Source organism: Pelodiscus sinensis, chromosome 2 (genome assembly GCF_052426305.1).
Source record: "Pelodiscus sinensis isolate ZL-2025 chromosome 2, ASM5242630v1, whole genome shotgun sequence".
Lineage (NCBI taxonomy): Eukaryota > Metazoa > Chordata > Testudines > Trionychidae > Pelodiscus > Pelodiscus sinensis.
The window spans coordinates 117,476,197-117,499,816 of NC_143053.1; the positions used below are offsets into that span (position 1 = coordinate 117,476,197).

The following is a 23,620-nucleotide window of genomic DNA, read 5'->3' on the forward strand; positions in this document are numbered from 1 at the left end:
TCCCAAATTAACTCCTGTAGTTTATAGTCAGTCCAACTTGATTTTTCCCCCTCTCTGTCCAGGTACCCAAAAGTACTCTGTGGTAGTCAGTCTTATGTGTCAGTCTTATGTACTAGCAGGCAGTTATAAAGAATTTCAAAACAAGCCCCATGTCAGATGATTGACACACCACAGACTGATTTTTGCACAATGAAATGACTGCATTGCATGTTTCCAGCAGATGGCACTAAATGTTAACGTCTGAAATGTTTCGTACTGCAGGAGTTATGCTGTAATATGCTTAGGTCACCTCAAGGACACTCAGAAAATACATTCCGAGCTTTCTTTAATTTGGATCTAATACAACTTCATAGATGGCTTGTGTCTTCAGCATAAGCTGCAAAAATATTTTGTGTTCACTAAAAAAAACAGCGTCCAGTACAGTCTGCTCCAGATTAAATATTTGAAACAAACAAAATTTACCAGATGAAAGCAGAATCTGAGCCTTGAGTTTACATCTCACTCTACTGAAGGGTGTGGAGGTGATCCCCAGCTGAAGATTCTGGAGGGATTCAGTGTAAAATCACTCACATATGCATTCTATTGAATGTGGGTCCAATAAAAAATAGACTGGAAGTCAGGGATTAATTTTTCAGTATAAACATGAAGGCACACGAGTGTTAGTCTGAATGCAAAAATATACCTTTATTGTGAAAAATTAAACCCCCGGGTAAGGATGGTTATCATCACAGGGAGGCAGATTCTTTGTATTCAAGATGTAAAGCTTTTGTATCCAAACCCACCCCACCTAACTTTCAATAGTGGGGTAGTTCTCTGTTATGTCAGATTTTGCTTCTAAGTAACAAATAAGGCATAGTTTTCCTCTTTCTTTGAAGAAAATCAGTTAAAAATCTATCGAGGTCAGTTTCAGTGTGAAATGAGTGCAAATGAGAGGAGAATCCAAGGATGTGCCAGACCCAGAATACTTTTGTTGCTCCCAGTGAGTGAAAATATGTTCTAATAAATGTGGGGCTAAAATCTCTGAGGTAAATGGATAAGAAACCATTAAAGGCAATGCTGCTGCATCTATATATACCAGTTGACAATTTGCTCCCTCAATTGTAATTTGGTTTCATGCGGAATTTATGAAGGCAGTGAGTTTCTTCACTGCCAGCCTGGGAGCTTTAACTTTGAAGTTTAGTTAACTTATTGTTAAATATAGGAGTGTAAATGCATGATCACTCATTTGAGTTGCAAGTGTTGGGCCTAATTTTGATTGAAGTCAATGACATTCAGGCCCAAAAAGTGTAAGTTTGCTGCAGTGATCTTGCTAAGTATTGGTAATATCATAACTTTGCACACCAGTCAAGTTATGATAAGACCTTATACAGACAATGAAGAGAGCCTTGTATTGTGTTACATTAAAGTTTTGATCCATCAGTGTGTTCCCTACTGAGCAAATCTTCTACCATGTAAAAAAGAGCCATGATTCTGCAAACCCTTAACAGAGGCATGAGTCATTGGAACTATCTGTGAGAGTATAATTAAAAACAGATAAATGTTCTTAGATGTAAAGGCTCAAGTCTGCACTTTATCTATTCACTTAGAGCCAAATCTGATAGTACCCCATGAAGTCAATAGGAACCTGTCCACTGATTTCAGTGGGGATTGTATTAGGCTCTCCTACCAATAAAGAATGTCGAATTCAGCCATTCTTAGCTGGTAGCATTTGCAGAGAGGTAATGACTGCACAAAGCTCAAGGCAATAGAGAATTAGACCTAAGGAAAATTGCTGTTGGAAAAATCAATTGTTTAACTTTCTTTAAAGGTTGTTGTTGATTTAGTGTTGTATTTGTTTATTTATTTTCTTCATCTTTTTATTTAATTATGATAAAAACTTCCCATCTGGGAAGAATACAATCAAAAGTACTGTTGGATTATAACCCTATGGAGCAGATGCACTCCATTGAAGTCAATAGGAGTTTTGCCACAGGCTTTAATGGGAGCAGAATTGGGTCTTCTCCCTAAACGGAGTATTTGCTAAATACTCTCACATTAGAGGTCTGAACTGCACACGAGCTCAGTAGGACTAATCACAAGTAAAATTGCTCAGGTGTTGGCAGGATCAGGACATGAAGCCAACAAATAAGCCCCGTTCCTTGTTAAGCTACAAAATAAGAATAAGATATTTTTCATTTAAATTAGCTTGAAAAGATATTCACTGACACTTCAGTTTGTCCTATTTTCATTCATGTCAGCTTTGTGTGATGCACCTCCACCCTATCCCTACCTCATTGCCTGCCATTCCGTTTTCTGGAACTGTCTTAGACTGTCAGCATTTTACCTTTTTCTTCCCTTCTCCCCACAGAAATCATGCGATCAAATGGATTTTGTTTAGCAAACACAGAAACAATAGTTATTGACCACAGTATACCAAATGGAAAAGACAAGCACCTGGATGTAGATTCAGCAGAGCACTTGTAAGTAGACATTGCCCTGAGAATTGGTATCTTTAAATTAGTTGCAACTTTTTCCTCACAAAATTTGAATACCTAGATAAGCCCACTGTTGTAGGATACCTGTGTTGGTAAAATTGCCAGTCTGACTAATTAAAAGTTGTTTAGTTTGGCTGGACTGTCAGGGTATGTCTATGCTGCAAATGGGAGTGAGCCTTCCAGCCTGGCTAGACAGGTTTGTGCTAGCAGGACCTATCGTGCTAAAAATAGCTCTGTAGACATTATCGTACCAGCAGAGGCTCAGGCTTCCAACTTGAGCTTGGACCCAGGGAGCAGGGTAGGCCTGAGCTCGGATGCTTAGCCAGAGCTTACGCCATACTGCAACATCTACACAATTATATTTGGCATGTCAGCATGACCTCTGCAAGCCCAAGTCTGCCTCCCTGGGCTGGGAGGCTCACTCATAGCTTCAGTGTAGCGGTACCGTAAGAGCCTATTATAGCTGTCGTAGAAATAAGTAGAAAGGGAGTTGCAGTGGTCTTACAGGGGATTGGGCCTCTTCTGATAGACAAACTGTGGATGTAACAAGGGGCCTCAGGAGTGCTAGGTACAAAGTGTCTGATCGATGCAACTAGGATTGCCAGGTGTCCGGTTTTGAACTGGACAGTCCAGTATTTGAGCTTTCTGTTTGGGAAACAAATTGAGAAAATATAAATGAGAAAATATAAATGTCCGTTATTTTCCAAATAAGATGTAATGTAGATTGTGATGTAATGTCAAGTGTGTCCGGTATTTTTGTTGAAACCATCTGGCAACCCTAGGTGCAACAGAGTGCTGAGAACCAGCCGATAACCCAGTACTCTGATCACTCAAGTTTTAATTAGTTCCTCCAGAAAAGGCCTGCTGGAAGAGTGGAATACAGATTGAACATCTCTAGTTTGGCACCATCGGGACCTGACCAGTGCCAACTCAGAGAATTTGCTGGACCGCAAGATGTCATTATTGTCTAGCAGCATTACCAGCACTTCCACTGCTTACTGGTCTCTTAGAAGACGTTTAGGGGTAAATTAGAACTAAATAACAGCACAGAACACTGAGAGCCAGGACTGGTGGCTGTAAACAAAGTTTATGGGATAGCAGAAAACTTGGCCACGCCCATGACACGTGGACATTTGGCTAATTAAAATCATGCTTGATGTTGCCAGACCAGAGAGTGCCAATTTAGAGAGGTTAAACCTGTATTTATTTATCTAATCAGACTAGAAAGGGGGAGGACTAATGAGATAAGGAGCTAATTATCCTAGTAGCTGAGCGGGTAGTTAAAAAGCAGGGAAAGGAAATGCAGGAGGGAATGCTGGCAGAATTCAGAGGAAGTAAGAGGTCAAGGTGGTGAGAGGAGTTTCTGAAGAAAGGGCTGAGGACTAGAGGAAACTGTAGAGAAAGTTGCTGCACAGGATTGTGCTGCACAGGTTTGGTGAAGGTAATATAAATAAAACTCATGGAGGTGCTAGCAAGCAGAAAACATCCCAGGCTGCATCCCAAAAGTGGACACTGGCCTGTTGCACTTTGACTTTGGTGAGAGCTGGAGTGAGCCCACAGTATGGAAAAATGAAGGCTCCTTAGAGTAGTGAAATTCTTGTCAGTAATTTATTATGGAGTGACCAAAACATACCTTCTTAATTGTGATTGCTTCCCCTTTGGGTCTGCATTGCATGCACTTTGGGAATAAAGATTTCAAATGGAGTTTGAGTCAACGAGTGTGTTGACAGACTAATTTTCATGGAAATCCACTTCTGTGAAGTTCTGTCATGCCAACTGATTGATGTTTCACTTTAATAGCTTCAATTAGATGGAGATAAGAGTGTACTCTCAAATTTTAAATATTTGTAATGTGAAACATTAAACTACTCATTAGTTAAGCCAGTAAAAACCAAGAAAAACAAGAAAGGAAAAACGTTATGGATAGAATGGACAGAGGCTTGGACTCTGAACAGAAGGTCTTTTCTAAACTTCCTGTAGAATATGATCTGTATTGGTTTGCTAAAGGGTTTAGAATATGTTGCGGTCTTATGTTGTACCTAAAATGAAATCCTGGCCCCACTGAGATCTGTTGACTTTAATGTGGCCTGGATCTGGCTCCTTTTTCAGACTTTGAAGTATAACACGTATTGGGCTAATCCAGTGGTTGAAGGAGGCATAAAAAGATGTAGTGTCTGCAAGCTGATGTCATCAAAACTAAAACTGGAAATCAGACATATGTTTTTAATAGCAAGGGTAGCCATTGGAATAAGTAACCCAGGGACGTGATAGATTTTCCATCATTTACATGCATTTCAAAAGTCATCTAGTCTTGATTTTAAAAAATTCTCTAGCCCAACCAAAAGTTGTTAGGCTAGAATTGGGGATAGTTAGTGTAGTGCCGTGGACAAAGTCTGACTAGATGATCATAATGGGCCCTTCTAGCTTTAAAATAAGAAATAAGCCAATGAAACAGGAGGTCTTTACCCATTCCCATTTTACATAAAGAGATAACTTGTTTTCTCTTGCAGGGAATGGTTCAGTATTTAATAAATACCAATCTATACATTGGGCTGTGTCTAGACTGGCAAGTTTTTCCGCCAGCTGTCTACACTGGCCGCTTGAATTTCCGCAAGAACACTGACGATCTCATGTAAGAAATCAGTGCTTCTTGCGGAAATACTATGCTGCTCCTGTTCGGGCAAAAGTCCTTTTGTGCAAAAGCTTTTGCTCAAAAGGGCCAGTGTAGACAGCTCAGATTTGTTTTGCGCAAAAAAGCTCCGATCGTGAAAATGGTGATCAGGGCTTTTTTGCGCAAAAGCACATCTAGATTGGCACGGACGCTTTTCCGCAAAAAGTGCTTTTACGGAAAAGCGTCCATGCCAATCTAGATGCTCTTTTCCGCAAATGCATTTAACGGAAAACTTTTCCGTTAAAACCATTTGCAGAAAAACATGCCAGTTTAGACGTAGCTGTGCTGTTCTCAGACTGAAGTGAGGTCCTTCCTGCAGTTGTATTTTATAGCAGCAGTAGGACTGGTTTGTGTAAAGCGTAGTTTTGTTAAAGATGAGTTCAGTGAAGATTTTCTATATTGCAGCTGTAAATATAGGTTGATAATCTTAAGTGAAAATATTTTTTTTGGAATGTTATGGAATCTATTTGCAGTCTGAATACAATTGAATTGACTGGATTGGTACTTTCTGTATAAAATAAGAGCTAATTTCTGTTTGACTGACTAGTAACACCTGAAATGAAAACTGGTGGATCCACATTTTTCTTCTAGCAACTCAAAGATATTGTCAGTTTAGTAGGGCTTGGCTAGATATGAACTTGGATATGAAATTTGCATGGAATACCTAAATGCTTCAGGAAGTGGTACCAGAGATTTAACAGATGGAGAGGTGTAGCAAGGGCGTTATGTGTCCCAGGGCAAAAGCAAAATTTGCGCCTCCCTTGCCACCTCTATGTGGTGGAGCCCCGAACCTGGACCACGGCTGAGCCTGACCCTGGGAGAAGGGGGGGAGCTTGTACTGCATCTTTCCCTGCCCCCTCCCGTTTGGGGCCAGGCCCCCGCATGCAGTAAACTGCTGGCAGAGATGGAAGAGGGTAAGGTTGGGGACTCCAGCCAGCGGCGATGGGTGGAGGAGGAGCAATCGAGCCGAGGGATGATAGAGGGAGCAGAGGGGGACTTAATTGGTGCACCCCCTAGCATGGCACCCAGGGGCAACTGCTCCCCTTGCTATTCCCCTGATCAGATGGCACTCTTAACTATAAGTCTTTACTAAACCAGTGATCCAGTATTGTGAATGGTGCTGTGTTTTGCAAGATCCATAAAATGGAAATCCTGATCACTTGTCATTAAAGATGCTGTAGCACTTTTGCAAGCAGAGAGTTAGAGTTGGTGTTCTGGCCAAATGCCAGTTTAATTCCCTATAATTTGAGACTGTTTTGTGCCCCATGTGATACTGGATTGGCTGGAATGGATTCAGATTCAGAATTTCATTCATCACATACTGTCCCAAAATGTTTTGTTCTGCTTTAGTATGTTGTGAAGCAGTTGTGTTCCATTCTAGAAGTAGCAGAAATTACTCCCTTGTATATAGTTTGTAAAGTGATTTGTAAACCTTTGAGAGAATTAAAAAAAATCCTCTATTCATTATATTATCACTGGTTTTGCTGTGAACATGAGCCTCCTCTTACAAGGGTTGTTTCGACCCTTTGGGCCAGCGGAAGATGATGAAAACTGTGGAGCTGGTCATGCTGTTTTCTAGTACAAGTCCATTCTAACAATAGATGTGGATTTTTAAGGGCACTTCTGCTTAGCGTTGTAAGCATGTAGAGCTCTGTATAGAAGATGGTTATGTAAACAAATGTAAGTAAGTTAAATAGAGAGCCTTGCTGAGATATTAATGTTAGGAATAGAATATTATCAAAAATGTAAAATCCTACCATTTATTATCAGGAAAAACAGGTGCTATCACTGACCTCTAAAATCCACCCACAGAGATATATATGAGATGGGCAACCTGTGCTATTGAGTGGGCTGCATAAGTGGCCTTCCTTCATCTCAGAGGGCCACAAGATTGTCATAATCAAGATAGTGTCTTGGGATAGGCTAGTTTTGCTAACTGCGCTTGTGTACTTTGAATTGGTGGAGTGTACCAATTGTACCATAGCAGCGCTTTGATTGTATGCAGAGGCAGTGCATGCCTTTCACCGTCAACATTGTGTGTAATCAGCATATACCTCATTTCACGTGTACCCTTGGTTTATGTGCATTATTAGTAGGAAAAAAACATGCACAGATGGAAACCAGTGGAATCTGGCAACCCTAAGTGTAGGCCATAGTAAACTAAATGTCTTGTGGGCCACACATAGAACCCAGATGGGCCACATTTGGCCCTTGGGCTACAGGTTGCCCACCACTTCTGTATGCAGATGCTTATCTTATGCAGGCTGATACATAGGACCAGACTTTCTTCTCCCACCAATTTTACAACAGGGTTATTTTGTTGACTTCTGGGGAAGTATTCTTGGCTTGCAATTGTGTAAATTATTAGATGAGAATCAGCTAATATTTTCTTCATCAGCTGTGCTCTGTGCCTGAGTCTCCTTTTATAAATGTGTAATTGTACTGTAATGAGAGAAATTACCTAGCCATTTTGCATCAGTGTGTACAGTGATCGGAGAATTAGGCCCTTTGTAGGAATGGTGCCTCTTTTGAGGAAATGGGGAATAACTAGTGAGGACAGAGGAAGGAATCTGCATGTAATTAATAGCCTGAAGAATTATTGTTTCAGAAACTCTCACTTGGGAAAAAGATTTATTTGTAATGATTTAGAAGCATATTAAATATCATCAGTGCTTTTTTTGTTAAAAAAAAAAAGAGAGAGAGAGAGATGCTGGTACTCCAGGGGAAAAGTTGCTGAGCTCTGACTGGAGTTGCTGATACTGCGTCTGGAGGTGCCAGTACTGCGTACCGGGCAGTACCGTCAGAAAAAAAGGACCGAATATCATACTGCTGTACTGTCTGATGCAGTCTCCTTAATTAAGTTCAGCTTCACACAAAGATTTTAAGATATTGCAGAGTCTTTGGTATATGTCCCACTTTAAACAGAGGTGTCATCTATTCTTCAGTAGAGATACTGATGGGGAAAGAGAATCTTAACACCTACCTGCCTCCTGCTTTTCTAGTTTTCCCATCCTGAAATAAGACAATAGAAAATAGATAGTAGCCTGGTGTTATACAGGTTGTACCTCCCTTAACCAAGATTCTCTGGTCCCCAACAGGGTCTGGTGGCAGGGCAGGAGCATGATGGGGGGACCGGCGACTGAGTGGGGAGGCCAGTATGGGGAAGGACGTGGCATGGCGGAGAATTCTAGCCCCAGTGGCCAGGGAGCTCTGGCCGCTGCCAGAGAGCTGCAACCCCAGCAGCTGGTTCTGCGGAGCCAAGTGGCTGCAGAGATTTGGCTCTGGCTGTGGAGCTTCGGTTGTGCCGCTCCAGCCCTAGCAGCAGCGAGGCCAATGGCAGCTAGTAAGGCCCAGGGAAAGGGCAGCAGCAGAGCCAGGCTGCCCCAGTCTGGTGGCAGCAGGGCAACATGTGCCATGAGGAGAGTGACTTCCCCAATGATTCGGGACGGGTTAGCTCCCGGGGGTACCAGACAAGGGAGGTCCATTGTATTGCAATGGAGTACTTAAAACATTCTTGCCTAGTGCCAATGACTGGTGAGGCTTCTGAAACCAAAAGAAAGAATTAGATGCAGAAATTGGATATGGGTTTGGAAGCTTTTGACTGCCATTTTCTTGCCCCAGCACTTTTGGATCATCTCTGGAGTAGTGTGCTCTAATGGTAATCAGTGAGGCTACGTCTAAACTGCAGAGTTTTTGTGCAAAAACTCGCGGAGCATCCACACTACAAGCACGTTTTTGCGCAAGAAAAAGTACAGTATATTGTCAGAAGACAGGGCTTTTTGCGCAAGTGTTATTCCTCTTTCTATGAGGAGCTGTTGTGCAAAAAGGCGAGTGTGAATGGACAACAGGGTTTTCTTGCGCAAGAAACCCCTATCGGAAAAAGCGTAGATGCTCTGATGGCCATTCTGTGAATGGCCATCAGAGCTTTCTTGCGCAAGAGCGTCCATGGCAGTGTGGACGCTCTCTTGCACAAAAGAACATGGCAGTGTGGACGCGCTCTTGCACAAGAACTTTTTGTGGAAGATCTCTTCTGCAAAAAGTTCTTGCGCAAGAAGCCTGTAGTGTAGACTTAGCCTAATAGAGTTGCTGGTATGATTCTAGTCATGTTAATCAGCTGCAGCAGTCTAGTCTGTTCAGATAAATGTGATGACCCGGCTTTATATACACTGAACTATTTAAGGCTCTGTTTGGTCTCTTTTCAGAGAATTTGATGATGTCTAACAAGATGTCGGAATATATCAATATTCGCTCCATTCCTAGCAAGACAGGTTCCATAATGCAGCAGCATGAATTTGGTGCAGAAAATATCAAAGGAGAAGAAACTGAGAATGGGATCATCTTTTATTCTGGTGCAGCTAGACTATGTTTACTAAAATCTTACCTGAATAGGGGCTGGCAGTCAGGCTGTTGGGATTAGAGGGGGATTCATAAACTCTGCAAAAAATTGCAGTCATTATGCCTAAGTTCAATTCTTTATTCTGATTTGTTGCAAATGACAAATGCAAATAATTGTATATAGGTGGAAAGGATTATATTACCATATTCAGAACCGAAACAAAGGCAGATTCCATTCATACTTTTTGTGCTCAAGATAGAAGCATTTGAAATAGCTGCCAAAGGCTGTGAAAATATGAGAGGATTTGGGCCTGAATTACATGACTCATTTTTCCAGTGATTGTTAGCTTCCTTCCTTCATCACCAGCATCTTTTAACCTAGCAGAGAGTGAGGAGGTTTAACCTAGCATATGAGAGTGGGGTTGAGTGGAATTAATTCTAGAGGTTCTTCTTAAGTGTTTCCTATGCAGACATTCACATACTATAATTTGACCTTCTCTTGGCTAGTAACGTTTAATTACATCCTCTCTTAGATCTCTGGCATTACCTAGTAGAACATGGACTTTCTGGGAATACAGCCTTCCCAGGGTAGGTTGGCAGTAGGAGAAGCATGGAGAAAAGATTTCTTGAAAATGACTGTTTTTGACCTAGGACAACTTTCATATGACACTCTAACAATGTTTCACAAATATACAGTGCTCAACTGCCATACATGGCAACTATCATACTCATCCTGGTAATAATTTTTAATACATAATACATTTTCATAAACACTGTTAGCTAAAGGAATAGACAATTTACTATGTCCATATGGGTAGCATCCTATATCATGAGGTGAGGTTTGGTTTGGTTTTTCATTCAGGGCATATTTAATTGAAAACAAACTGCTCCCCTTCCATTCATTTCCATGGTTTCGAAAGACACAGGTTTACTGTTAACTGGTGTTGGTAGTGTGGAATCTCTAGTTATGTAATACTCAATTCTGAAACTGGCAGTAGATGCTGCAATACTTTGGCCAGTGTATCAAAAAACATAATTACTATCTGTCAAGAGTTCACAGACAGATCCGTGAGCCATAAGTGGTCTGTATGGGCCTTCTTGGGGGTGCCTTTTGAGAAACAAAGCACTGCTTCATTAGGATGAAACACTGAGGTACTAGAAGAGAGGGTTCCTGGGAGGATCATTCCCTTACCAAGTGACTGCACAAAGAAAAAGCTGCAATAAAGTATTAAAAATTAGACATAGTGCAATAAAGTATTAGAAATGCCAGGATTACTCTGGCATTTAATTTCAAAAAGGGGAATTACACAAAAATGAGGAGGTTAGTTAAACAGAAATTAAAAGGCACAGTGATTAGAGACAAATCCCTGCAAGCTGCATGGAAACTTTTTAAAGACACCATGATAGAGGTCCAACTTAAATGTATACCCCAAATTAAAAAACATAGTAAGAGACCTAAAAAAGAGTCACTGTGGCTTAACCACCATGTAAAAGAAGCAGTGAGGGACAAAAAGGCATCTTTCAAGAAGTGGAAGTCCAATCCTAGTGAGATAAATAGAAAGGAACATAAACACTGTCAAATCAAGTGTAAAAATGTAATAAGAAAAGCCAAAAAAGATTTTGAGGAACAGCTAGCCAAAAACTCAAAAAGGAATAGCAAAATGTTTTTTAAGTACATTAGAAGCAGAAAGCCTGCTAAAAAACCAGTGGGTCCCCTAGATGATCGAGATATAAAAAGAGCAATCAAGGACGATAAAGCCATTGCGAAGAAACTAAATAATTTCTTTGCTTCATACTTCACAGCTGAGGATGTTAGGGAGATTCCCAAATCTGCACTGTCCTTTGTGGGTGATGAATCTGAGGAGCTGTTCTGGATTGAAGTGTCTTTAGGGGAGGTTGTGGAACAAATAGAAAAACTTAATGTTAACAAATCACCAGGACCCGATGGCATTCATCCAAGGGTTCTAAAAGAACTCAAAATGGGAAATTGCTGAACTATTATCTGTGGTTTGTAACCTATCCTTTAAATTGGCTTCTGTACCTAATGACTGGAAGGTAGCTAATGTGACACCAATATTTAAAAAGGGTTCTAGAGGTGATCCTGGCAATTACAGACCGGTAAGTCTAACTTCAGTACCGGGCAAATTAGTCGAAACAATAGTAAAGAATAAAATTGTCAGGCACGTGGAAGAACATAATTTGTTGGACAAAAGTCAACATGGTTTCTGTAAATGGAAATCATGTCTTACTAATCTATTAGAGTTCTTTGAAGGGGTTAACAAACATGCAGATAAGGAGGATCCAGTAGATACAGTATACTTAGATTTTCAGAAAGCCTTTGACAAGGTCCCTCACCAAAGGTTCTTGTGTAAATTACATTGTCATGGGATAAGAGGGAAGGTCCTTTCCTGGATTGAGAACTAGTTAAAAGACAGGAAACAAAGGATAGGAATAAATGGTAAATTTTCAAAAAGGTGAGGGGTAACTAGTGGTGTCCCCCCTGGGACCAATCCTGTTCAACTTATTCATAAATGATTTGGAGAAAGGAGGTAAGCAGTGAGGTGGTAAAGTTTGCAGATGATACTAAACTGTTTAAGATAGTCAAGACAGAAGCAGACTGTGTAGAACTCAAAAACTTCACCAAACTGAGTGATTGGGCAACAAAATGGCAAATGAAATTTAATGTGGATAAGTGTAAAGTAATGCACATTGGAAAAAATAACCCCAACTATACGTACAGTATGATGGGGGCTAGTTTGGTTACAACAAATCAGGAAAGAGATCTTGGAGTTATCGTGGATAGTTCTCTGAAAACTTCCACACAGAGTGCAGCGGCGGACAAAAAGGCAAATAGGATGTTAGGAATTATTAAGAAAGGGATAGAAAATAAGACCCAGAATATCTTACTGCCCCTGTATAAAACTATGGTACACCCACATCTTGAATACTGTGTACAGATGTGGTCTCCTCCCCTCAAAAAAGATATTTTGGCCTTAGAAAGGGTTCAGAAAAGGGCAACTAAAATGATTAGGGGTTTGGAATGGGTCCCATATGAAGAGAGGTTAAAGCGACTGGGACTTTTCAGTTTAGAAAAGAGGAGACTGAGCGGGGGATATGATAGAGGTATATAAAATCATGAGTGGTCTGGAGAGGGTGAATAAAGAAAAGTTATTTATTAGTTCCCATAATAGAAGAACTGGAGGACACCAAATGAAATTAACGGGTAGTAGGTTTAAAACTAATAAAAGAAAGTTCTTCTTCACACAGTGTGTAGTCAACCTGTGGGACTCCTTGCCAGAGGAGGCTGTGAAACCTAGGACTATGACAGAGTTTAAAGAGAAGTTAGATCCGTGGTCCCCAACACGGTGGCCGCGGGCGCCATGGCACCCGCGGGGGCATTCGTGTGCGCCTGCCACGTGCTCGGGGCTGGCCTGGCCCTGGGCACGTGGCGCATGCACAGTGCCGGAGCCGGCTCCAGGCGCATGGTGAGCGCCGGCCCCGGGGGGGCGCCGGCCCCAGGCGCGCAGCGCTTGGAGGGGGGGCGCCGGCCCCAGCCTCCAGCGCTTGGAGGGGGGGGGCCGGCACCGGGCGCGCGGCACTTGGGGGGGGGGGGCGCCGGCCCCGGGCGCTTGGAGGAGGGGGGGGCGCCGACCCCGGCGCTTGGAGGGGGGCGCCGGCCCCGGGCGCTTGGAGGAGGAGGGGGGGCGCCGGCCCCGGCCTCCATCGCTTGGAGGAGGGGGGGGTGCCGGCCCTGGGCGTGGCTATGGGGGGGCCCCGCCCCCTGGCGCCCGGCGGGCGAACGGCCACGCCCTCTGGCGCCCGGCAACCTCCACAGGTTGGGGACCACTGAGTTAGATAATTTAATGGCGGTTAGGTCCATAAAAGGCTATTAGCCAGGGGATAGAAATGGTGTCCCTGGCCTCTGTTTGTCAGAGGCTGGAGAAGGATGGCAGGAGACAAATCGCTTGATCATTGTCTTCAGTCCACCCCCTCTGGGGCACCTGGTGTTGGCCACTGTCAGCAGACAGACTACTGGGCTAGATGGACCTTTGGTCTGACCCAGTGCGGCCATTCTCATGTTCTTATAATTGTACTGTTACTCTGGTCTGATGTGAACTAAAGATAGTTGGTAATACTTACTCAAAACATTGCTCTGAAAGCAGCATTAGCTGAAAGTACAGCACAAGAAGGCATTCTTGTCGGAGGACTTGTTTCCACATGATTCCCTAACAGGTATCTTTCCTCACTGTTTTCTGGAGTCAGTCTTCAGTTATTTTGCCTCCCTTTCCACACTTTATGTTCCTCTATTCCTTTGTCTTATGTTGCATAAGTGATTTGACACTTTTTTTTTTAATTTTAGGTTTGAAACAGTTAGTGAGTTTACTTCGGAGCTAGAAGACACTGATGATCCAGCAGCCTATGTCACCAACTTGACATATTACCACCTGGTCCCATTTGAGACAGATATTTTGGACTGAGGCTATCCAGGGACCCTGTCAGCTAGCATACAAGAGATTTCTTCACTGCATTTCATTGCATTCCTCTTCTGCAAATAAAGTTGTGTGATTAAAAACAGCAGAGAAATTGCTGCAGATATTCAGTGATGCAGCTAAGCCCTTCATTGTGATTCAAGAAGGTACCTTATAAGGAAGAAGCTGCTTCAACAAACTCTTTTTTCCCCCCTGAAAGAAATGGAGTAAGATCTTAGGGCAACTTGGATCCAAGGAAATCATTCTGGTGAAGGCCATGGCAACCACTACACTGACAAAACCATAAGCGATCATGCTGTCGTTTGGCACCAGTAGCCACTGGAGTACAGTGCAACTTGTACAAAATACTATTCTTATTAGGCAGCTTCCTGTCGTAAAAAACATCACAAAGAATCCTCAGATATACTGAGTACACTTCCACTCCACCTTTATTGGAAGACCACCTCTGTTAAGCAACCATTTGTCAGTCCCTTATGTGTTCGCATATGGCAGGTCTCTCAGCTTGCTGTCTGTTTAGCTGTGGGATGACAGGTGCCTTACAGAAAATGCTACAAATACCAGCGTGCCTACAGAAATCTGATTATTTTACCTCTCTTAATCCTCGAGGTTTTGCTCAATCATTGGAAAGCTGACTTCTTTGCTTTGCTTTTCTGAAACAGGGGAACAAAATGGCATTGTAAAGGAAAGCTGGTCATGTTTAGGTACCTTGAATTACTTCAGAGTTCTGGAAAGCCAATAGGAGGGGATAACCTACTGTGCTAAAAATGGTCAGTGCACACTAGGCACTTGGATATGATATTTCTCTTGGACCAGGAAATATGAACAGTGCTTGCAGTTGTTTACAGAAGATGGATCATTTACCTTTATATATTATTTTCCAGAGAATGGGGGGATTTAAGCCCTGTGGAGACTGAGAAATAAAGATAAACTGCAGCTTATCTTAGGACAAGAAAAAAGAAACCACCCCAGCTCAGTCTGCTTAGCCCTCCCTCATAGACCTGATAGGCCTGATCCTGATCTTGGCTACATTAGTTTCATAGCAATTAAATTCTATTCACCTCAGTGGAGTTATGCCAGTATAAAAGAGAGGAGAATCAGACCCCACAGACTCTTTCCTACTGAGTAGTGCAACGCTGATCTCTCTCTGAGCTCAGTCTTCTAGGCTGTGGAGCACCCTGGACTCCCAATATGAACTGAAGCTCAACACCTTGCATGATCAGCCCCTGACCTTTCATCGAGTGTTTAATACAGTAATGGCCAGAATTCATTTCAAGAGATATGAACTGGGAAGAGTACATTTTGAGCTGGTTATCTCTATAAGGGCTTTGCCTTGGTCATGAAGGACTTGGCACAGCTCCTCTCCTTCTGTATACTCTTCAGTGCTATGTGTATAATAACAGTAAACAGAATTTGCTAATGTATATAATAAATTATTGAGAATCCTAATTCCTTTACACAGTGTGTTTTTAAAATATATATTTAATGAAATAAAATTACTCACATTAAGTATGATATCTGCAGTTTAATGTGTTGACTTTCATTTATTTTTCATGGAAAGTAAGTCCCTGAGACCTGAGTTCTCTGCTTTTCCATCCAGTAATTTTGGAAACATGTTGAGTAGGTACTGCTTTCCTTGTGCTGCTTGAGTGCTCATGCTGCAGATTTAACATCCAAGTAAAAGCTACAGGTCTGGATACTGATCTCACCTCTGTGTACATATAGATTTACACCCCTACCTTCAGAGAAGCTATTTGGGATTTATATAGGTGAAAAGTAGATCAAATCTAGTATCTATAGTTTCTCAGGGTGGAGGGTTTCCTTAAACTGGAATGTAATAGGAAACTTGCTTTTTTGTATTCTTGAACTAGATTTATTTTCTTTGCCCACTAGCTACAGTTCTTCAGTCTGTGCTTCTGGGTGATTATTATTGGGTAGCAGCATTGTACAATGTAAGGGGGACTCGACTGGGTATTGGGAGAACTGAGCTCTGTCCCTTGCTGTTTTATTAACCTTTAATGGGACTTTGGACAACTTATTTCACTGTGCTATACCTCATTTTCCCCATTAGAAAAATTCTATCTGCTATCTCCGATTTACAAGTATATAAGCCCCATTGACTTCCACTGAGAGTGAGTATTCTCATAAATGTTATCCAGTGACACTTATATACTTTTTGTAGAGTACTTTAAGATATATGAATGGAAATTTTATATTAAAGCTAAGTATTATTATCATCGAGTTTAAAAACAAGTGACCGCTTTCATAATGAGAAAACAGGTCAAGCGGCAGATAGGAGAGAAGATGATGTGGGTGGGTCATTTTATTAAATCTATGAGATAACGGTTTAGTTCATAAACAGAAGTTCCACTGGTTTCAGGTAATTCTGTTCTTTAACATGATTGAAATTGGTGCAAAAGGCTGTGTGAGTGCATTTTATGAAATCATTCCTTTATTTAAACTGAGGCAATTTTCTCATGTAGATGAGGCCTTAATCCTTGTATCAAACAAGGAAAAGAATAAAGTATTAATCCTGACCATCTCCACTGTTAAAATTCAAAATGGATCTACGGCAAAATAAAACTCAAGGCATTATGTGAAGAGTACAGGAATGTTCACTGCCATGCAGAGTCAAATAATATTTAGTGTACACTCTATTAGACACAAAACACTACATTAGAAGAATCTTCTGATGGTTCCAAAGTCAAGCCCTCAAAAATTTGGCTGTGTAACCTTCATTTGTCCCCTGTGCATGCATGTGTTGTGATTTCAGTCTTTAATTACATGATCACATACTATTTTTCCACAGGACACTTACTCCTTTTAGGCTACAGAATGGGCCTGCTCTAGAGATGAACCAGAGCTGTCTAGTGAAGGAAACTGTGGTCTGTGTGAACCTGGCTTCATTTGTTGCGGAAGGTATGTAGTGAATGGGTCAGAACACTGCAGGAAGAGAAAGGATGCTGGTATAGTTTTGTGTGCATGCATGTGCACAATCTAAGTTGCTTATGTGTTTTGTTTTCAAAAAGCAAAATTTTAAAAAACAAATTTCATCATGTGGCATCATATCAACAAATATGGGCCACCATTAGTGTTGAGACTTTAGAACCACAACACCAATCTGTGGCACTTGACCTAACAATAACTGATAGAGGATGACAGACTGCTGTTGCAGTGTGGACTAGCACTAGAGGAAGATGGAACACTGCCAGTGAGTTTCAAGCCATTTTCTGACTGCAGAGGGCTGTTGAGACTCAGAACTACTGTATTCTGTTCCAGTATCTAGAAATGAGCATGCTTTAGTGGGCATAGATCCTCTTGCCCATTCCCCTGAAGTGGGACTACTTGTGCCCTTTCCTGTCTTTTCTCCATCCTGATTCCTTGCTCCAGTCCCATTCTTCTTATTTAGCTAGTCTCCAGTTCTCAGGCATCTCGTCCCAATCTCTTTGCCTCACCAGTTCCTGTTCTCCCCTGGCAACCCAGATCCTTATCAAATAAATCTTTTCCCATCACATCCTTCTCTCTGCCTCTCTGGTTCTCAGTCTCAGTCTCCTTGCCCAGACAGTCCCAATCTTCCCCACCTAGCTCTTGTGATGGGGTGCCTGCCCTACACTTGGTTCTCAGGGTTTAATAGATTTCTAGGGAGGCTGCATAGGAGGCAGCCAATCACAGAAGAGCTTATAGGAGAAACAAATCAGGGCCTTGTGGGCACATATAAGAAGAGCCACAGAACAGAACAGCTGGAGTCTCTCCCTGAAGCTTGAAGAGGGAGGAAGACTGGCTGCCTAGCAGGCCAAGGGCTGCAAGCAGTATGAATAGAGCAGTGTTGATGGCAGAGACCCAGAAAGCTAAAGGCAGCTCCTGCATTGATCTGCAGGCAGAGGGCCTGAGGCAAAAGCAAAGAGAGTGCTGGGGCTGCGGGTTGATGGCCCACGGAAAATTACTGAGAGGAGTTACAGAAGGAGAGGGTAATAATTTTGATGGGGGGAGGGGCAAGAATTTGGTAGGTAGTCAAGGGCCCCACTCAATGATAATGGAGAAGGTGCAGGGTCTGGGATGGAGGTTGGGTGCAGAAAGGAGCTTGGGGTAAGGTATTGGAGTGCAGGAGGGGTTATAGGATCTGGGAGGGAGTTTGGGTGAAGGAGGCTGTTGTGACCTAATGCAGAAGACACGGGTGCAGAAAGGAGTATTGGATCCAGGAGGAAATATGAGTGCAGGAGAAGATTCTGACCTGGAGGAGGGATGCAGGAAGGGATCTTAGAGGGGGTTGTGACCTGGACAAGGAGTGCACGAGGGGGGGCAGGGAACTGGATTGTGACTAGGATAGAAGATTGGGGTGCAAGTTCTGGTAGGGGGTTTGACCTGTAGGAAGGGTGTGGAAAGGGGTGCAGAGTCTGGGAGGGTGCTGTGACCTGGGGCAGAGGGTTGTGGAGAGGAAGAGGCTGAGGTGCCAGAGACAGACCGTGGCTGGGAGGCACTTACCTGGGCAGCTCCTGGCCAGCAGCCCAGCAGGCTGCCTGCACTGACTGCAGGAGCCATGTGCAGCTCTGAATGCTCGAGCCTGGAAGGGGGGGTACTTTGTGTACTGCCTGTCCTGCAAACAGGCAGCTCCCATTAGCCAAAAACTAGCCAATGGGAACTACAAGATTGTCCTGGGGGCGGGGACAGTACACAAAGCCTCTCCTTCCAGGCTTGCGGCATTCAGAGAGCTGCGCTGAGCAACATGCGGGGGTGGGTCAGGCAGTAAGCCTGGCTGAGGCTTCCGCAGGCCAGATGCAGGAGCTTGGCAGACTGGATCTAGCCCAGGGGCTGTATTGCCCCTGAGTTATATGGCAGGCCTAAGTCCCCCACTCACCACTGAGGAAGTCGGGGGGACTGTAATGCTGTCCCTGGAAGGAGGGAACATGGAGTGCAGCAAAGACGGAGGGATGTGTCATGAAGAGGACGCTGTGGCGTTGAGAGTGATGTGGGTCCCTGGAGCAGAAGTGATGGTGGTGAGACATCACCAGAAGAAGGCGCACTGGTATAGAGAGCAGGAGGCACCGTACTGGTGAGTCCTACCCTGTCATACTCCTCAGCCAGTCTAATTCCTGCCTGTTTATTGGCACTCAGTCTTCTCACCCAGCCAATCCCAGAGTCCTCCCCACCACCAATAGCCCATCTCACTCTCCCCTTCCAGACTCCTTGTTCCACGGGCCTCTTTCTCATCCAAGTTGCCTGAAAGCCATTCGGGGGCTAAAATACAGCACAACAGTCACAATCCCTGAAGTTCAGGTTGCTCCAGAGCTGCAACTGCAGAGCCCTGGGAGCATGCCCGACACAGATAGAATCACTAAGGGGAACTGAGCTGTTAAAATTAGTCTGTACTGAGCATGTGTGGACTGTGATTTTTCCCCCCTCAAGAAGCTGGCAACTTAGTCAAACTGGGGTGCATTTTCACAGGCACTGCAAAAGTCACTTCCCTGGCGCACAGGACAGCCCCCACCAAATTTGAAGTCCTTGCTGCAATGCAGGGTATGCTATAGCTTTTAAAAAACAAGCTTGCCAGAACTTAATATTGACAAAATTATGTATTTTTGTTTAGCTCCATTTTCAAATAGTGGAACCATTTTGGTTGTGATTTTCCAAAATAATTCATCTTGAGACATCAGTTATGGAACATTTCAGCCCAAAGCTTGGTAACATTAAAAGCAACTGAAACCAGTGTTTTATAATCGGAAGTATTACACAGCCTTAATTATAGCTGGTGCTGCCAGTCTTAGCTTTTGTGCTTGATCAGGTCACTTTTCAAATTTATTATAATTAATACACACCTCAAATATTTTTTAAAGATTTGAAATGCAAATGAACAAAAAATTCTGATTTAATGAGATGCCCAACTCCTGTGACTGACTAATATTGAGCAGGCGTTGTGGGTGGATGCTATATGTGTTCACAATACTCCTATATTTGGTTGTCAAAAATAATTGTCTAACTTTAATTTTAGGGGGGTTATTACTTTCATTTTGCTGAAATTATTTTTTTAACAATTTGGGTTCTGTACAGATCTCTAAAAATTGACGGTTTCAGGAGCTCTTTTTTATTGTAATGATAATCTTGAATACTTCCCCAAATTCTTGTCTAATTAGGATTTACTTTGATTTTTATTAAATAAATAAAAATGACTTGCCTATTTAAAGCTTTGAATCCCTCTTATTGAACCCCTGGTTTAGCTGTTAGTGCATTTATTCCCTAATGCACTTTAATGTAGTACTATTTCAAAGAATACTACATTGAATCACACTAGGGAACCTTTAGTGTGCACCAGCAGGATCTACAAGGGCTATTTAATGTGCAATACATTAGTATGCTTTGGAAGTAACACCTCTATAGTCTGCCTTACTGCTCCATGTAGACAAGCCTTTAGATGAGACAAGCCAGGGTGCAGGATCATTTGCAATTTAAACAAACTGCATTGGATGAGGGGCAAAATCAGTGCAAATGAGGTGACCAATTCCAATTTTTTTCTGTTTTTTATTGGCTAAACACTGGTTTATTTATTAAATTGGGGGCATTTTAATGGTGTTTAAAAACCTACAATCAGAGATGATCCCTATGTTTTTCTCTTTCTTTAATGTCTCCCAGAACTGACAATATTTTAGTTAGAGCTGACCATAAATTTTCTAGCTTCAAATATTTTTGACAAAAAGGACTAACTAATGAAAATATTTAGAAAAACACTCCATTGCTTAACTAGCGCTAACGTTAGGCCCATATCTTCCGCCAAGAAAATATTTCAAACTTATCATCTAAGTGATTCTATTAAGTTATCCTTGTCTCTTAATATAGATAAATGTTCTGCTTTTCCTACTGTAATTTGATTTCCGTTGTACCATAATAATTCCAATAGTATTATGAAGTGCATGTAGCACATTTGGGAGTACAGATGGTGATAGTACTTGGACCAGTCAGTGTTCATATCTAGGAGGGAAAAAAGTGATTTTCAAGGATACACTTTCAGAGCAGCAAATGAAGCTTACATAGTAAAGAAGAATCAGTTGACTAATAGAAGAAAACATCTATTTTGATCACTGCATGTTGGGCTTGTCTCTGCAGAAAGCTGCAGATCTACTTAAAGTCAGTTTAATTAGACCAGGGCCAAAAGTTTGGCTATTCTTAAATCAACATAAGCCACAGAATGGCATGCAACAGAAATGTAAAAGTGGGCTAGAAAAATTTAACCTGTAATCACAAATGCATATTGCTTATGCAGCATGGTAGCAATAAATAATTCGCTAGTATTTCATAAAAGGAGGGGTCTAGAAGAAAACAGAAAATCAGAAATAGATAAGCAGAAATTGCTGAAGTCATAGCTTCACTGTGCTTTGCAGGCAGGCTCTTTCAGTGGAATAACTGTTTCTCCCTTGGAGTCAATCTATCACCACATAGCCTGGACTAGGAACATATTGGCCTTGTTTTACCCAAACTGGCTGATTGTTGCTAACTTATCTAATAGCTTCTGAACACTCAATACCTCAGAGATAGACAACCTGGGTCCACTTCTCCTTCACTTATAATGTGTAATTTCATGTACCACAGTGGAGCTATTCCTGATTATTTCCAGTACTAGCCAATTAGCCCTTCATAAAACAGGATTTTCAGGTCTCTCCTCCATGTCGGTCTTCTCTCCTGAGCCTCCAGTCTCTTGCTCCATGTCTCTCTCTCTCTGTCCTCCTCCTCCTGCCTCCCCCCCCCCCTCTCTCTCAGCTCTCCTCCTCCTCCTGCCTCTCTCTCTGTCTCTCTCTTTCTCTTCTCCTCCCCCTCCTGCCTCTCACTTGGGGGATCACGGAGCCCAAACAGTCACTTGCACCACTTGCTCCCATGCGGCGGCCTGGCTGAGTGGTGCAGAAGTCAGCCGAGCACCACTGTGGGAGGCGAAGGGGGGTGGGGCAGTGACGTTCACAGCCAGGGGGCAGGGCCTGGAGCCGCTGTCACGCCGCACGTCACTGCCCCACCCCCCTTCACCTCCTGCCGTGGAGCTTGGCTGACTTCTGCACCGCTCTGCCGGGCCACCGCGGGGAGCAAGTGGAGCAAGCGGCCATTTGGGCTCCCCCGCGGCAGCCCGGCTGAGCGGCGCAGAAGTCAGCTGAGCGCCAAGGGGGGGGAGGTGAAGGGGAGAGGGGCAGTGATGTACTCAGCCGGGCCCCGCCCCCTGGCTATGTACGTCACCGCCCCTCCTCCCTCCTCCCTCTCCCTCCCACCGTGGCACTCAGCTGACTTCTGCGCCGCTCAGCCGGGCTTCTGCGGGGGAGCAAGCGGCGCAAGCAGCCATTTGTGCCCTGTGCTCTCCATGCAGCACCTCTGTGCTTCATGGGGACCGCGGCACCCAAATGGCTGCTTGCGTCGCTTGCTCTCCCACGGCGGTCCAGCTGAGCGGCGCAGAAGTCAGCCGAGTGCCACGGCAGGAGGCGAAGGACGTGACTCAGGCAACAGCGCCGCCCAGAGGGAACAGCCAGGGAGGCAACAGCACCGCCCAGAGGGAACAGCCAGCATTTCAGTGTTACAGAGTCACAGACATTGGACTACTATTTATATAAGTGGCTCAACTCATCCTCTACAACTCAGGGGCACACAGTGCAGCTGGTGTACACGGACAAAGAAGGCCTTTGTGATCTCCTGCAATAGTAGGCCATGCCTCTTACAGCCAGCAACCAAGTATTGAAATGCTTTGATTTACAATGTAGGATCTGGTCTCCCAAGTAAAAACTCAGGCCCTATGTCTTAAGTCAGTGGTTCCCAAACTTTTTTATACTGCCGTTTGGCAAACCCATTCACAAACTTTTGACAAACCGGCAACATTTTATTTGCATATTCATAATGCAAACAAGAATATGCAAATACACAAATAAAATGTTACCTGTCCGCCTAGCCCCAACCCAGCCCCTTGTTTCACAGTGCCTAACACCCTTTGACACACACCACATGCTCTGTGACCTTTGATCCTTTAACCTCTGATCCCTACCACCCATGACAATACCCTCTTGCCCTGTGACTCCATCATGCCCTCACCCAACACCCTTTTGACCCCACCCCACCCCCGCACTCCCCAGAACAGGGCTGCCCCCTCTAGGGAGCATCGCTGTTACTGCTGTGCATGCAGGGGGAGAGGACGTTGGCAGCGCACATACTCCCTCCTCCATTGCACCCCCTTTCTCCCTAAGTGCATCTAACTTCCCCTCTAGTCAGTAGAAAGATTCCTATGGAGTTGGATTCCCTGTCTTGCCACAATCTTCCTGAGTGTCCTTTGGCAAGTTATTTACAGTAAAACTTTCACAAAGGACTGAGGCACTTACGAGCCTCAGACCTACTGACTCTCGATGACTTACACTCCTCAGTCACCTCTGTGCTTTGTGACCATGTGTGCAAGGGCAGCAGCTGTTAGCTCATGGATGGCAGAGACTGAGGCCATGGAACAAAGGCTATGTGGATACTATAGAGCCTAAGCCAGGATAGCCCCTAATATATGCTAACATACATGGTTTTTCTGTTGGTGTAGAAGCACCTCTTTCCCCCATGATGTTAGCTATGTCAACAGAAGCACTCTTCTACCAGCATAACTGCTTCTATACTGTGGCTATGTCTGCACTATGAGTTTTTTTGGCAGACAATATGCT

The 23,620-nt window shown here is 43.4% G+C and overlaps 1 protein-coding gene across 3 annotated transcripts in view; it reads left to right on the forward strand.

Annotated features, from left to right (window-relative positions):
• PXDC1 (PX domain containing 1) overlaps positions 1–23,620 on the forward strand; it is a 113,015-nt gene that overhangs the window by 19,921 nt on the left and 69,474 nt on the right. Inside the window, exons 4-5 of one of the 3 annotated variants that reach the window (XM_075921332.2) lie at positions 2,348–2,459; positions 16,777–16,886. In XM_075921332.2, the coding sequence (XP_075777447.2) occupies positions 2,348–2,459; positions 16,777–16,886 (222 nt within the window). Of the gene's footprint in view, positions 1–2,347; positions 2,460–9,347; positions 10,208–13,840; positions 15,483–16,776; positions 16,887–23,620 lie in introns of those variants that run through there. The other 2 variants (XM_075921335.2, XM_006138816.5) reach the window with 2 other exon arrangements.